The sequence below is a fragment of the Monodelphis domestica genome, chromosome 5 (genome assembly GCF_027887165.1).
Source record: "Monodelphis domestica isolate mMonDom1 chromosome 5, mMonDom1.pri, whole genome shotgun sequence".
NCBI classification, from domain to species: domain Eukaryota; kingdom Metazoa; phylum Chordata; class Mammalia; order Didelphimorphia; family Didelphidae; genus Monodelphis; species Monodelphis domestica.
The window spans coordinates 24833012-24850097 of NC_077231.1; the positions used below are offsets into that span (position 1 = coordinate 24833012).

General features: G+C 43.2%; 1 protein-coding gene across 3 annotated transcripts in view; it reads right to left on the minus strand.

The window, feature by feature from the left end:
• The window catches only part of ATP23 (ATP23 metallopeptidase and ATP synthase assembly factor homolog), a 133398-nt gene that overhangs the window by 20564 nt on the left and 95748 nt on the right, over positions 1–17086 (minus strand). The window contains exons 4-9 of one of the 3 annotated variants that reach the window (XM_056797713.1): positions 12066–12284; positions 11527–11597; positions 6991–7078; positions 4274–4517; positions 1248–1293; positions 601–682 (exon numbers count right to left, since the gene is read on the minus strand). In XM_056797713.1, coding sequence (XP_056653691.1) covers positions 601–682; positions 1248–1293; positions 4274–4445 — 300 coding nt within the window. In that variant the 5' untranslated portion in view covers positions 4446–4517; positions 6991–7078; positions 11527–11597; positions 12066–12284. Of the gene's footprint in view, positions 1–600; positions 683–1247; positions 1294–4273; positions 4610–6990; positions 7079–11526; positions 11598–12065; positions 12285–17086 lie in introns of those variants that run through there. The other 2 variants (XM_056797714.1, XM_056797712.1) reach the window with 2 other exon arrangements.

Below are 17086 nucleotides of genomic sequence, written 5' to 3' on the forward strand. Positions count from 1 at the left end.
TCCTAGGGTTGTTATGAAGACCAAACAAGATGACATATGCTAAAGCACGAGGCGAACGTGAGCTGCTGTCATACTTAGCTTTCCCTGCTCCACGCTCTTCTCCTTCTAAGTTTTCTTCCATCCTAAAGAATAACACAACTCATGGCACCTGCCTCCTCAAAAATCTCGATGGCTCCCCCTGCCTACACTCAGAGCCAGCCAACCAGCACTTAAATAAATAGCATGCTGAAAGAAATATGCACGTTGGCCCCGCATCCAAGCAAGCAAAGATCTAGTCCCACCCCTGCAAACCTGTGTCTCACAACTGCCTCCCGCAGCAGTCGGATCGGGCACGCGCTATTCTCCCAACACTCCGTACTTTCCCCTGCCACTTTTTTCTCTCCCATGATTCCCCTCAGAGGAAACACGGGTTCCTCCAGGAAGCCCTGCAAGCTAGACCTTTCCTCTAAACTGCCTGAGTGCTGTGCACATCCTTGGGGCACTCAGCATGCTCTGTGCCAGTCTAGGTCTGGTCTCCTTTCCCGGACCCCGAGATCCTCAGGCTGGAGCTCGTCCACCTCAACCCCCACAAGCACGGGATGTGCCGCCCATGACCCCTACCTGGGATGTGGCGGCATCAAAACCTCCGCTGACGTTTCCATTACAATCTTCACAAGAGAAGTGTCTCTCTCTGTAAACAGTGCTGAAAGGAAAGGGGGCAGATTACCAGAAGCAGCGTGCGTGCCCGTAACAGAAGGGAAGATGAGGATGGGTCCGAGAGCTTTCTCACCAGCCACCCCAGACGGCCACCTCGTGTCTAGTTCTGGGGTTCTTGAGTTTTCCGTGTTATGGACTCACGAGGCGGTCTGATGAGGCCTACAGACAGGCCCTGCTCAGACTAGGGTTTTTAATGTGTAAAATAATACACAGGATTACAAAAGAAGCTAATTAAACTGAAATGTGGTTATAAAAATATTTTTTTTAAAAAACCAAATGCATGGAGCCCAGATAAAGAACTCTTTATCTTAGTTGGCCTGCAGAGAGGCCATGACTCAAGATTCTCTAGAAGAGGATTCTGACAGTCTTCTTGTAAATAGGATGAGTAGACAGATCAGGAGATCATCAATAAGGGAGGATTCTGTGGCCTGGATAGGTCACACCTGTCTGCCATTTTTAAAGAGCTCTGTGGCATACAGTGAGAAATCTGGAGTCATTTTTTATTTTTTGGAGCCAGGACATAAAACTGTACTCAGCAAAGGTCTGCTTACCAACCAGAGCTCCTCATAGCATCCAGCAGAAGCTTGACATATGGACCTAGAATGATATGACACCAATGACAGTAGGTTAAAAATTACACAGAGATTTATGAAAAAACAACACATGACATTATCAAGAAATAAATGATCCAGAATAACTAATTACAAGACTACATAGAACTTCAGATGGGGGGGGGGAGGGGAGGGGCAACTGGGTAGCTCAGTGGATTGAGAGCCAGGCCCAGAGATGAAAGGTCCTGGGTTCAAATTTGACCTCAGACACTTCCTAGCTGTGTGACCCTGGGCAAGTCACTTAACCCCCATTGCCTAGCCCTTACCACTCTTCTGCCTTGGAACCAAGACGTAGTACTGCCTCCAAGACAGAAGGTAAGGGTTTAAAAAAAAACAAAAACTTCTGATTGGGAAGGGACTCCAGCTGTCTAATCCAAACTATCTTTTTTTGTTTTTAATTTTACTCCTTACCTTCTGTCTTAGAATAGATACTAAATAAGAAGAGCAATAATGGATAGACAATTGGGGTTAAATGACTTGCCCAAGGTCACACAACTAGAGAGTATCTGAGGTCAAATTTGAACCCAGAACCTCCTAACTCCAGGCCTGTTGCTCTATCTGCTGAGCTACCTAGCTTCCCCTTGGTCCAAACTATCTTTAAGGATATGAATCTCCTGAACAGAATATTGACCAAGTGGTCACTTAACTTTTGCTGGTAACCCTCCAATGAGGAAGAGTCCATCCCTCCCAAGAGCTCACAACACTTTTGGATGGCTCAAATTATTTGGAAGTTTTTGTGTAAGTTAAAAATCACACATAATCATGAGTCCCATCATTTAATAAGTATTTCTTATACAAACATACCTAGGCATTTTGTGACTTTTAAGGCTTATCAGAGCAACCAGCATCACTACTTTTTTTTAATCCTCACCTTCCATCTTAGAATCAATACTATATATATTGGGTTCCAAGGCAGAAGAGTGGTAAGGGCTAGGCATTTGGGCTAAGTGACTTGCCCAGGGTCACACAGCTAGGAAGTGTCAGAGGCCAGATTTGAACCCAGGATCTCCCATCTCTGAGTCTGGCTCTCAATCCACTGAGCCACCTAGCTATCCCTTACCAATCCATTCTTGGTGGAACTGGTTCAACCATTCTGGAAAACAACGTGGAATACTAAAAAGTATCTAAAATGCCTATGCCCTTTAATCAAGAGATCTTAGCATATATTCCAAGGTTAAAAATATATACACTAGAACTTTCATAGGTTTAAAAACTGGAAACAATGTGCATGCCCTGATAGGATACAACTAACGACTAAATTATAGTACATGAATGGAACATTACAACACTGTTAAGAGATGATGACTACAATGCCTACAAAAAACCAGGAGAACTAAGGCCACAGGAAATGAGCAGAATTCACAAAACACCAAACACAATGGCTTTAGTAATCACATAACTGGAGCAGTGCTGGAAATTATAATGGCCAAACCTGACCCCAAAGAAAACTTAAGAGAGCTCTTCTGCCTGTCTTTTGTCCTTTATAGAGGAGAAAATTTTTGTTAATACGTGGGTTCACTTTACTGAATGGTTTTTCTTTTTTTCCCCCTCTCTTTTTTATTCTTTGTTATAATAGAGGGCTCTTTAGGAGGGGAGAGAGCAGAAGAAGGTGTTTAAAAATGAAGGTGATAGGGGCAGCTGGGTAGCTCAGTGGATTGAGAACCAGCCCTAGAGATGGGAGGTCCTAGGTTCAAATCTGGCCTCAGATACTTCCCAGCTGTGTGACCCTGGGCAAGTCACTTAACCCCCACTGCCTAGCCCTTACTGCTCTTCTGCCTTGGAGCCAATACACAGTATTGACTCCAAGACGGAAGGTAAGGGTTTAAAAAAAAATGAAGGTGATATAGCCAAAGAAGTCTGAATGCAGGCCATCTTCCCCTGTGTTTCCTTCATGGGATTTCTATTATATATGTGATAAGTGAGAAATCTAGAAAGATGCATTTCATGAAAAGATGGGTATAACCTATATCAGACTATTCACCACCTGGAAGAGCAGGGCAGAGGGAAGGGGAGGGAGGGAGAAAATCTGAATTTTTTTTTAAACCCTTACTTTCTGTCTTAAAATCAATACAGTATATTGGTTCCAAGGCAGAAGAGCAGTAAGGGCTAGGCAACAGTGACTTACTCAGGGTCACACAGCTAGGAAGTGTCTGAGGCTAGATTTGAATCCAGGACCTCCCATCCAGGACGTGGTTCTCAATCCACTGAGCCACCTAGCTGCCCCCAAAAATCTGAATTCTAAAATGTTAAACGATTGCCAAAAATTGTTTCAACATGTAACTGAGAAAATAAAAACAATTGGGGGGAAAATAGAGGTGATGTAACACAAAAAAATTCCAAGAATATTTTTTATCATTTACTCCCAGGGCCAGCATGGCTCAGTAGATTGAGAATCAGACCTAGAAATAAGAAGTCCTCAGAGACACTACCTAGCTGTGTCACTCTGGATAAGTTATTTAACCCCCACTCATTGCCTACAGAGTATTGATTCTAAGATAAGGATTGTTTTTTTTTTAATTAATTACTTCCCTCTCCAGTCCTTAACTAATCTGAGACCTCAATAACTACAAGCAATCTGCTGTAGCAAAAAGTTTTATCTTGCATTCATGGAGATTAGTTCTGAATCTGACACTGTTTAGCTATGTGACCCTGAGCAAGTCACTTGACCTCTTCCTGCCTCCGTTTCCTTATCTGTAAAGTGGTGGAAATAATAGCACTTACTTCAGACTGTTGGTGTGACGATTAAATGAGATAATAATTGTGAAGCACAGTATTAGCTACTAGATTATGAGTACTGTCACACACACAAACACACACGGCAGAGTAAGGGTTCAGCCTGGGAACCGTCCGGCCCAGTGGCGACCTCGAGGGCATAAATTGGGCCCAGGCTGAGGAAGAAAGGCCCCTGCGGCCGCCTGGCAGCACCCCCCCCCCCCCGCTCGGTCGCCCCCCGCAGGGTCGCCTACTTCGGTCCAGGGACTTCAGGAGCATCAGCTGACACTTTTGGTTGTGGGTGAAGAAGCTGGTGGCAAGGAAGCTCCTCTTGGACTTGCCCTCCGAGTACCGCTCGGGGAACACCTGGTAGGTGAACTGCTGCTGCTCCCGCTCCTGCGGCGCCTCGGTGCCCGCGCCCTCCATCTGCACCTGGGCCGGCGGCGGTACAAGCAAGGGCTGCAGCACCGGGAACCGGGCCGCCCACTTACTGAGCACCTGACCGCAAAGAAGGGGGGAAAGGTTACAGCTGACCAACCAGAGCGGCCCAGCCCCTTCCTTCCCGGCCCCTGCTACCCGGCCCAATCCGGGAGGGCCACTCCCCCCGCTACCCGAGTCTGAGACCCGCCCTCGGCCCTAGCCCCGCCCCGTATGATCACGTGCCCCATAGTCCCCGCCCTGGGGTGGGGCCGTTTGGGCGGGGCGGGGCGGGTCAGACTCTCCCGCCTTCCCCAGAACCAGATGAGTGGTGGTTGCCGGGGATTCCCACCTCCTTCCTGGAACTTAATTGATTTGTATTTTGGGGATATAATCTCAATTCATATAGAGATATATGTATATATGTGTGTATTTATGTATGTATGTGTGTATGTATAATGTATATGTGTAAATGTATATCTATACACATACATATATGCGTGTATATATAGGCGCACACATATCTATAGCATCTAGGTGGCGTACATATGCCCTATGTATGCGCTCTCCCTCCCTTCCTCCCTCCCTCTTTCTCTCCTCTCCCTCCCTTCCTCCCTCCCTCTTTCTGTCTCCCTCCTTCCCTCCCTCTCTCTGTCTCTTTCTCTCCACTCCCTCCTTCCCTCTCTCTCTCCTCTCCCTCCCTCCCTAGCTTTGTCTTTCTCTTCATCCCTCCTTCCCTCTCTCTCTCTCTGTCTCCCTCTCCCTCTTTCCCTCCCTCTCAGTCTCTTTCTCTCCACTCCCTCCTTCCCTCTCTCTTTCTCTCCTCTCCCTCCCTTCCTCCCTCCTTCTTTCTCTCCCTCTCCCTCCTTCCCTCCCTCTCTCTCAGTCTTTCTCTCCACTCCCTCCTTCCCTCTCTCTTTCTCTCCTCTCCCTCCCTATCTTTGTCTTTCTCTTCATCCCTCCTTCCCTCTCTCTCTGTGTGTCTCTCTCCCTCTCCCTCCTCCTCCCCTCCCCCCATGCACATATAAAGATAGATCGGGCACTTGGGTGGATCAGTGGATACATGATGGCCCGGAGTCAATAGTTTAAATTTGGCCTCAGATATTTACTAGCTCTGTGACTCTGGGCAAGTCATTTAACTCTGTTTGCTTCTGCCTCCTCAACTGTCATAAGCTGGAGAAGGAAATGACAAACCATTCCAGTATTTTTGCCAAGAAAGTCCCAAATGCGATCTCAAAGAGTCAGACATGTCTGAAAATAACTGAATAACTATACACATATATGATACATGTTAGGTAAAATTATATATGATTTGGGGATATATAATATTTAATGGCTTTCCTTCTTCCCAAAATGAATTTGGTCCTTCCAACCCTGCAGGTTTAGGATGTGTTGCCCTTTGGGGGGCACTAGTCTTCAGAGGTGGAGTAGGGGGGTGTAATAGTTTAAAATTTGAAGTTAAAAGGATGGGAGTGCAGAACTAGAGTGTTCCATTTTCAGGCTGAGCATTTCTATCCCCAAAATAGGCAAATGCAACCCAATCAAAGTTTGATTTGGAGTCTGGTGGATTGTTCAGAATTCAGAAAGGGATGGGAAATGTTAATAGTGCAGATTAAACAGGAAAGTGTGTCCTGTGTATGTTCACATACACACACCAGAGTCAGTTTTAAAATATTTCCCAGCTCATCCTTAGTTTCTTCAACTGTAAAATCAGGATCTTGGCCTCAATAGCTCCTAAGGTCCTTCTAGCTCTAAGAATTAATGCCAAAAAAGAACCCAAAAGCCCCCTTCCTTCTGTGTTAGTATCATTTCTAAGACAGAAGAGCAGCAATGATTCCTCAAATTAAGTCAAGGAAACAGAAATGTATTAAGGGCTTCCTACATGTCAGGCATTGTGCTAATACAAAAAATAAAAAATAAAATGAGAAAAGCCAGTTCCTGTTCTCCAGGAGCTCACAGTCTAATGAGGGAGACACCATGCAAATAACTGATGTTCAAATAAGGGAAAACTTGGGGAGAATCTCAGAGAGATGACACAGAATTTTAAAAAGAACTGGGAAAATCTTGCAAAAAGTAGGACTTAAACTGAGACTCTCAGGAAGCAGAAGTGAGGATGGAGAGTATCCAGGTGTGAGGGATAGACAGCCAGGGGGAAATACCCTGGAGTCCTGAGATGGAGTGATGTTTGAAGAATAGCAGAGAGCCCAGAGTCATCAGATCTCAGGGTATCTGGGAAGAGAAATTTCAATGTAAGAAAACTGTTCCTCCTGGGTCTGCAAGATCATTGATTGACAATGCCTCATGTATTTTTCTGTAATCATTTTACACAAGAAGGATCAAACTCTTAAAAACTGTCTTTAAAGGGGGCAGCTAGGTAGCTCAGTGGATAGAGAGTTAGGTCTGGAGGTGAGTGCTGGAGCATGCTAGAGGGGGATACTCCCTTCCCCCTCTCCATGGGCTCCAGAGGACATTTCTCCTATCATCTGCCCTCTGCCCAGCAGCCCAATGGAAGCACTTCCACCTTCCACTGTCTGGGTTAAGGCAGGGGACTCACCTTCAGCAAGAGGGTTGCCGTTTGGTCACTTAGTCTCTAAAAGGTTCACCATCACTGGTGAACCCTTACCACTCTTCTGCCATTGGTTCTAAGAAAGAAAGAATGTTTATTTGTTTTTTAAGCATTTAATTGCAATTCTCTATACCACAGTAAAGAGCATATTAGTTAAAATATGTTGTTTTATTTACAACAGTTTAAAAAACCGTGCTTTTGGTATCAAGTTTAAAGGGGAGAAATACCCAGCCTTGTTAGAGAGTGGTAAGGATAAAGTCACATTGTACCTAATTATACTAATTACAGTTGTAAGTCTAGTGCCTCAGGGACAGAGAGAAATGGTGGACCAGTGTTGAAGTTCTGTGGGTGGAAAAAGAAACTGAGATTTTGATCAACAGATTGGAGACTATGACAGGGGAGCAAAGGGGGGAGGCTGTCAGTCTGTAGTGAGAGACTGAGGTTCAAGTGGCAGAATTGGTAATGCCTTATGGATTCTGGTCCCATCCCTACGCTATCCCCAGTTCCTGGAGCACAGCAGACAGTTATGTGATTAATTGAGGGACTGGATGGCATGAAACATGGACAATAAGCCTTTTTCATCCATTTAATTTTTCCTGAATGGACTGTCACAGAAAAGGAGGCAAAGAAATGCCAGACTCTTGGGTGTTGCCTCCTTTTAAACAGTGACAGAGCTCCCTGAGGAGGCCCTGTAATGTTATGGGGCCCAGACCTATATATGCAGCCCCAGACTCTCCTGAGTTCTAGTTCTATGTCCACTGCATATATCAAACCAATGGTCCTAAAAATATCTCGAACTCACCATGTCCGAAACAGAATTCATCATTGTTCCCCCAAATCCCACCACCTTTTTCTGAAAGATACCATCATTCTCCTCGTCCCTCAGGTTTAGAATCTCTATCTCCTCAACTCATCGCTATTCCTTACTACACATATCCAGCTGGTTTCCATATTTGGACATTTCTATCCCCACAATTCTCATACCCTTCCTTCTACTCCACTCAAGACATATATGCTTTGTACGTTTACTTCTACCTTTGCGGAACACATCTTGCTTCTGCTACCTCTGAAGTCCAATCTCTCCATTTCTACCTGCAAAAATATTGGAGGGATCTCTAGCCCATCGAAAATCATAACTCCTCCATAAATCTTTCTCTGATTCTAACTAGAAGTGATTTTTTTCCCGACTTGTGGTTCTCTCCTGTATTATCGATTTCTAAGAAAATCAATATTGCTCTTTCAAGTGGGTTCCTGAGGAGAAGCCTCCAGTTTTATTCTTCACTGTAAATAACTTGGCTCATAGGATCACTGGTGTTAGAATTTGTATGAACCTCAGAAATCATCTAGTCCAAATGCTTTATTTTACAAATGAGGAAACAAAAGCTCAGAGACTCTAAGCAACTGCCCAAGTCATTCAGGTAGCAAGAGTTGGGTCTTCAGAGCCAAAATCCATTCTCTTTCCAGGAACCCTACCTGACACAGTGCTCTACACAAGATAATCCCAATAGATATTTGTTTAATGTGTATAGATGTATAACCTTAAGATGACAGGGCCACCTCAGCAAGACAGTCTATGACAAGCCCAAAGATCCCAACTTTTGGGACAAAAATCCACTATTTGATAAAAACTGCTGGGAAAATTAGAAGACAATGTGGGAGAGATTAGGCTTGGATCAACACCTCACACCCTACACCAAGATAAACTCAGAATGGGTGAATGACTTGAACATAGAGAAGGAAACTATAAGTAAATTATGTGAACACAGAATAGTATACATTTGGGAAGGGAAAGATTTTAAAACCAATCAAGACTTAGAAAAAGTCACAAAATGTAAAATAAATAATTGTGATTACATCAAATTAAAAAGGTTTTGTACAAACAAAATCAATGTAACCAAAATTAGAAGGGAAGCAACAAATTGGGAAACAATCTTCATAACAAAAACCTCTGACAAAGGTCTAATTACTCAAATTTACAAAGAGCTAAATCAATTGTACAAAAAAACCAACTGATTAATGGGCAAGGGGCATGAATAGGAAATTTTCAGATAAAGAAATGAAAACTATTAATAAGCAATGAAAAAGTGTTCTAAATCTCTTATAATCAAAGAGATACAAATCAAAACAACTCTGAGGTATCACCTCACACCTAGCAGATTGGCTAACATGATAGCAAAGGAAAGTAATGAATGTTGGAAGGGATGTGGCAAAGTTGGGACATTCATGCACTGCTGGTAGAGCTATGAATTGATCCAAACATTCTGGAGGGCAATTTGGAACTATGCCCAAAGGGCGATAAAAGACTGTCTGCCCTTTGATCCAGCCATAGCACTGCTGGGTTTATACCCCAGAGATGATAAGGAAAAAGACTTGTACAAGAATATTCATAGCTGCACTCTTTGTGGTGGCCAAAAATTCAAAAATGAGCAGATGCCCTTCAATTGGGGAATGGCTGAACAAATTGTGGTATATGTTGGTGATGGAATACTATTGTGCTCAAAGGAATAATAAAGTGGAGGAATTCCATGGAGACTGGAACAACCTCCAGGAAGTGAAGCAGAGCGAGAGGAGCAGAACCAGGAGAACATTGTACACAGAGACTGATACACTGTGGTACAATCGAATATAATGGACTTCTCCATTAGTAGCAATGCAGTGATCCTGAACAACCTGGAGGGATCTATGAGAAGGAACACTATCTACATTCAGAGGAAAAACTGTGGGAGTAGAAACACAGAAGAAAAACAACTGCTTGATTAAATGGGTCGAGGGGATATGATTGGGGATGTAGACTCTAAATGAACATCCTAATGGAAATACCAAAAAAAAAGAAGAAAGAAAAAAGATGACAGGGCCATTGAGTTAGAAGGGACTGTAGAGGTCCCTCCAACCCCCTCATTTTACAGATAACAAAACTGAGTCCAAGAGAGATAAAGCAATTGGTTCAAAGTCATACAGATAGTGACAATGTGAAGCCTTGGGTCCTCAGAGCCTAAGTCTGTCTAATGCTTTTTCCATTGTATTACCATTAGGTACTTTGCACAAAATAATTGCTCAGAAAATATTTTTTGAACGAATCTAAAAATATAACTCTGAAGATATGAATTTTGGTTCAAAAAAATAGAATTCTGCTCAACAAAATTTGCTAAGGGCCTAAGTATATTAAAACAGACCCTGGAAAAACCTGACATGGTCCGTGCTATCAAAGCGTTTGCAATTAGATAGCATACATATAAACAAATAAATGTGATGAAAGCCAGGCTTCAGACACTTTGTAGCTGTGTGACCCTGGGCAAGTCACTTAACCCCAATTGCCTGGCCCTTACTGTTCTTTTCTCACTTTCTTTTCCCATGGAATCATTACTTAGTATCAATTCTAAGGCAGAAGGTAAGGGTTTTTTAAAAAAGAAACAAATAAATATGATAAAAGGTGAAGTTTTGGGAGCAAAAGAGGGAACCAATGTGCTTTAAGAAAATTTGAGGAGAAAGAACCGATTTTCAGCTGAAAGGATCAAAAAACTAAAGAAAAGAGTTCATGGAGGCTGTAGCAACTCCTTTAAGACCATACTTTACATACATACATCCACCATATCCAATGAGGACATCTTGCCATCTGCCCTGCCGTTCCTCCCCCTACATGCATTCCCTGCTTTCCACAGTCAAATAACTGCTATCATTGTTACTGGAAAGGGTGAGATAATGAATTTTCCCAATGACTCTAGTAATCATTTCTGTGATTCCTCAACAAGTAAAGCCAACAAGTATTTATTAAGAAGCACCTATTATGGGCCCAGCTCGGTGCTCAGTCCCAAAGATATAAAGACAAAACTAATCCCAGAACTTGAGAAGCTCGCTGGCTAATGGGGGTGACAACACGCAAACAATGAACATACAAGATGTATATGAGGAGGTGATCTCTGAGGCTGGGCACTAGCACTGAGGTAGGTGCCTCCCATACCTGGTCCCCACACCTTATATATTAAAATATAAGTTTCTTGATGGCCATTTATTTATTTTTAATTGTATCCTCAGTACCTACCACAAAGACTGACACAAAGTAAGCCCTTAAAAAAGATGTTTATTGGGGCAGCTAGAAAGCTAAGTGGATAGAGAGCCAGGCCTGGAGACAAGAGGATCTGAATTCAAATTTGGCCTTAGACATTTCCTAGCTGTGTGACCCTAAACAAGTCACTTAACTCAAATTGTCTTGCCTCACCATTCTTCTATCTTGAAATTAATACTTTGTATCAATTCTGAGAGAAGGTAAGGATTTTTAAAAATATAAAGGAGAAATATCTTCTCTCCTGAGTTTGTGTGGTAGATCACTGCTGCCAAATCATCATAGCACAGAAATTATAGAGGTAAAAACCTTGGTTTTACAATGCTTAAGCACAGGTTCTGGATTAAAAAAAAAAAATAACCACAAACCAAAATTAGGATTCTAAAGAGGTTTTTGTAAACAAAATTGCATCAGACTTGTTGATCTCTCTCACTTTTGACCCAAATAAAAATACCTTTCCCCACCTTCCTTGAGTTGAACATCCTTTCCACAGGGACTGAAAACCTATCGAATTTATATCACCAAGTCCTTGGCCCTGTAAAGAGATCCAAATCAGGCTACTGCTAGATTTTGGTGTGTGTTAAAGGGGGACAGGGAGAGCTAATCAAAGGGATCCCTGATTAAGATTACAGTCATGTGAGGAACACCTCCTCACGGGAGATGAGCATGCCATGACTTCATAAATGGTAATGCCATAATGAAAGATGCATTATCATCTGCTTTACCATGGCACCCAAGGACCATGGGACCACTGCATCTGTCTTGCAGCTGAAATTTCATGTATATTGTTTCTCCCATTCAAATGGAAGCTTCTTGAGAACAAGAACTGGCTTTTCTAGTTGTATGTCTAGCACTTAGCATTGTGCTTTGAATATAGAAAACCCAAAATGTTTTTTTTTCCACTTATTCATTCATTCACAGCAAGAATATGGAAGGGGGTGGTACAGAATTGGGAAGCATGGTGGATGCCCACAAGGAATAATAGAAAATGGAACAGACTCACGTAACCTCGGCTGCAAAGTCCTCATGGGGGGAGATGAATGCCTGTTGCCCACCTAAGGGGCTGGATGGGATTGTCAAGAGCAAGAGAGAGAGCATCAATCTTTTGAAATAGCTTAAGGTTGTCTTTAAGGTTCAAGTCACAAGAGGCATTTGCAGCTTCCAGCTTCAAGAGTGAAGATGGTCAGTCCAAGCCCACTTCAGGTGGCTGAAGGAAAACGCCCTAAAAAGACATAAAAAGAGCCAGTGGTCTTTATCATGTCCCTGTAGTCAGACTGCTACACTAGAGACTTGAGGGACTCTTTCTCTTGGTCCCAATAAGAGAGCTCCATGACGCCATATTTCCTGATAACTATTCCCCTATGTGTACTTTCTCTGACTTCTATCTTGCCATCTGGATGAATGGGTTTCTTTGTTAACTGTTAGAAGAGTCACTCTGGAGCTGATATTTGATGAGAAGGGCATCAAAGTTTGGATGCAAAGCTCAGGTCCCTACTTCTCCTGATAACAAACAGTGACCAGAAGTTTAGCTTGAACCTGAGAACTACATCCTGTGTTGGCAAACATATGGCACATAGGTGCTGGGGAATGTAAAAGAGAGAATCTACAGGACAAGCCAAGCATGGAACACAAAGCAAAAGGACATCATCTGTCAATCAAAAAATAACATTCCAAATAGAATGTTCCCAGAAAAGACAGTTGGAGAGTCAAGCCAGGCTGAAGGGGGAAGAAGCTCTGAACAGGACCCCTGTCCTAGGCTGAAGAACCAGTGTGGTTTTTGGAGCCGAGGGAGAAATTTGTGAATTGACTTTTGGCTGGTAACTGAGTGTGGTGAAGAAGTCTCTGAGATTTGAGTTTGAAGGAAGAAGAAAGAAGATTAAACAGTTGTCCTCCCATCTCCCTGAAAGACTTTTGTGTCACAGCTGTGACGGGACTAACATTTCCCAAAATCCTCCTAACCCTCATTATAGACTAAGAATAAACCCATCCCTCTCACCTCATCTTCCATCCTTGTCCTATCTTTCCCAATAAACCTCCTTACTTGAGAAAGAGAGAAAGAATATTTTCTCTAACCCTCACAATTCACCTTGAGTTACATAGAAAGGTGGCTGACTAACAGGGGGTAGGGGAAGGGAGGCAGGAGGGAGTGGGTGGAAAATTAGGAGGTGGAGGGTAGGAAATATCTTGATCTATTAGCCATCCTCATAGTCCTCTGGACTCTGGAAAGGAGGGGGGAGGGGTGAAGCTGAAAAGCTTTTGAAGAAAGAGGTGAAGGGAGATATTGAGGGAGGAGGAGGGTAGGAAAAATATTAATCAATTAGCCATCTAGGGAATTGATAAACATCCTCAAGTATTCCCCTAGTATCACTCTATTATAACTAGGCACCCTCAGGTTTCCCCTAGTATCTCTCTAGTCAAACCAGAGTATCTCATTTATCACAGCTAGAAATATCTCCAAGTATCCAATTTATTACAGGGGGGGGGCTACTTTCTACCCTCACCTGGGGACATTTCTCCCATCCCCCACCCCTGCCCAGAAGCCCAATGGGAATGCTTCCTCCCTCCCCTGTCTGGGGTAAGGAATGGGGTCACATGCCATTTAGGCACTTGGTCTCTAAAAGGTTCACCATCACTGCCCTAGACTAACTATTTAAGGGAGCAAAGAAATGGAATTCTAGGGCAGTATTTTCACTCTCTAAGGAGAGCAGAAGGGCTTGGTATCTGGCCCTAACCTCCTGCTTCCCCTCCTGGCAGACATTAAAGTCTCCCTTGGAGAAGGGTGCAGGGAAGAGGGTCTGGAGATGCCTAGTTTGCCTCCCTTTGGGCCAGCCAACAACACTCCCACACCACATATAGGCCACACTCATCAATCAGGACAGGAAGAAGGCACAGGAGAGAAGATGATCCCATCGCTGTCAAACCCCAGGATTAGTTCAGTCTGTGTAAGACTAGAGTCTTGGGGGGTGGAAGGCAGGGGCGGGAAGGCAGGTGGGAGAGAGGAAGAGCAGCAGGGTGGGTTGGGGGGGGAGATTCCTGGGCCACCAGTTAGCTACCATATAAGGTAGGTTTGAGCAAAATGCAGCTGACAGTCTAACTGCTAACTGCACACTAAGTCTTAGAAAAATAGGCCAGAACTGATATATTCTTTCATGTTACATAATGCACGTGTTCCTGAAAAGGTCTATGCAAATGGAATAAATTTGAATCATAATTTCTTATCGATTTACATTATAAATCTAATCTAGGCCCTGGCTCTGCAACTGGTACCAACGATGTCATCTTGGGCAAATCATTCAACTTCCCTGGCTTCGTTTACTCATTTGTGAAATGTTAAAAGGGCTCTAATCTGGGATTGATGCAGGCCTGTCTGGTAGTTCAGGCTTGAAATTGAAATTGGATGAGATTCACATGGAACATTTTAACAGTTAACAAAAGATCACTTGACTCTAGCATGCAAAGCAGAATCTGTAAGGATATCGCTCTCAGTTCTGGGGGGGGGAAATGGGTCAGCAGGGCAACGTGAAGTACCTGGAAGAGGGCTATGTCATTGGGGCATTGACTCCTCCAGAGCCCAATTTTATGCCAATTAGGTAAGAGTTTCCTTACCTTTTAAGGGGAAAAAAAACCCTAGCATAATCTGTGTGGCAGGAACACTCTGCCACAAGAGAGTTAGATGATGTGATCTCTAAGCTCCCTTCATAACTCTAAATAAATCTATGCATTGATTGCCTAATTATATCTTTAAAGAAATAATGATAAATTATATATTAATAATATTTTATACATAATTTTTACATGCCTTATCCTAAAGTTATATCAAGCACAGTGAGGTAGACAGGATAGATATTAGCCCCATTTTACAAATGAGGAAACTGAAGCTCAGAGAGATTATTAAATGGCCAAGGAGAAGGGTGGGAGTGGGAGTTCATGTCTTCTGAATCCTTGTCTCCTTTTATCTCTTTATACCATAAAACAATGCATTTCAAAAGCAGTGGATTAAAGATGCTGCATAATGGATGGCTTTATAAGAACTCAGATACAATGGGCTGAGGTAAAAGTATATCACTGGAAGAAATAAGCAGGGCAGTTTTTCCTGCTCTTCCCCAGAGTGGAGGTCTTCTGGTCTGCTCTATTCACTTAGATTTGGCTCCCAGCTGACTGCCATTTTCTTTGTTAAATCCATTTGGGGTTAGGATGTCCCAGAATAAACCTTTTGGTCCATCTGGGCAAGAGACAATTTTTTTTTTTAATCCCTACCTTTCATCTTAAAATCAATACAGCATTTATTCCAAGGCAGAAGAGTTGATACAGGCTAGGCAATGGGGATTAAGTGACCTGTCCAGAGTCACAGGACCAGGAAGTGTCTGAGGCTAGATTTGATCCTGGGACCTCTTGTCTCCAGATCTGGCATTCTGATCCACTGAGCTACCTAGCTGCCCCACAAGAGACTCATTGAGTCTCTTGAGTCCTTTCCAACTTTGTCCAGGTGATTTAGAGATGGGAAAGGCAATGCAATACCTACAATGATTATTGTTTAAACAGTCTCTAAAAAAAGTCTCGAAAACCAGTCTCTTAAAAAAAGGTAGTGCGGTATAATAGAAAGAGAAAAAGCCTCTATCAGGCCTTGTCTCTGACACATACTGGCTATGCTATTCTGAGTAAGTCGCTTAACTTCCCAGCCAACTCCCTATGATTATACATCACAGATAATATATGGATCGGCATCGGTAGGGGGAACGTTAATGAATCACAAGTCTGAGTTTTTTTAAATCCCTGAATTGATCCAAATTGGACCTAATAATATTTGCAACTGGGCCTCCCCCTGTTGTCCCACAGTGAAACTTGATCTCATAGCAGGTAACACACATTAAGGGTCTCACCTGCTCAGAGGAGCAATGATTCCTCTCTCTCTGATTGTTTTTATCCCCAAACACTGGATGTTGTGTCAGCCTAGGGACAGGTTCAGCAATAGTTAAAGACAGGGTCGACGTGACTTGAGGCATGTCCATTTTACCCTTTACACTTGTTTTTCCACTCCCTTCTCTCTCCTTTCTCTATTTTATAGCCTTGTTTTTGCCTTTTCTCGCCTAGTTAAATTTTTACTATGCCTACTGTCCTTAGAGTACATATCTCAGTGGAGGTTGTCACAGGAACTGGCCAAAGCCCATCTCAAGGCCATTATAGTCATCTAAGCCAGAGGTAATAAGGGCCTGAAGGTTATAGCAGTACAAGCCAAGAAAAGGAGTCAGATGCAAAAGACATTGTGGCTATAGGAATGGCAATTAAATGATTATGTGGGGTGAGGGAGAATGAAGGGTCAAGGATAATGCCAAGATAACAGAGCTGGGAAACTGAAATAATGGGATATCTTCCAAAGAAATCAGAGAGGGAAAGCTAGGTGGTTCAGTAGATAGCCTTAAGATGGGAAGTCCTGGGTTCAAATTTGACCTCAGACCCTTCCTAGCTGTGTGACACTAGGCAAGTTACTTGACCCCAGTTTCCTAGCTCTTACTGCTCTTCTGCCTTAGACCTGGTATTTAATACTGATGGGAAGGAAAGAAAGAAACAAAGAAATGAAGAGAGAGTGAGAGGGTGGGAGGGAGGAAGGAAGAGAGAGAGAGAGAGAGAGAGAGAGAGAGAGAGAGAGAGAGAGAGAGAGAGAGAGAGAAGGAAGGAAGGAAGGAAGGAAGGAAGGAAGGAAGGAAGGAAGGAAGGAAGGAAGGAAGGAAGGAAGGAAGGAAGGAAGGAAGGAAGGAAGGAAGGAAGGAAGGAAGGAAGGAAGGAAGGAAGGAAGGAAGGAAGGAAGGAAGGAAGGGAGAGAGAGAGAGAAAAGGGGATAAGGGGGGAGGGAAAGGAGGGAGGAAGAGATAAAGAAAGAAAGAAAAAGAGTAAGTTTGGGAGAAAAGAGAATCAGCTCTATTTGGACATGTTGAATTTCATATGTCTCCAGGACATCTAGTTGTTGTTTCTAAACCCTTATTTTCTGTCTTAATAACAACTCTAAGACAAAAAGGCAAGGGCTAG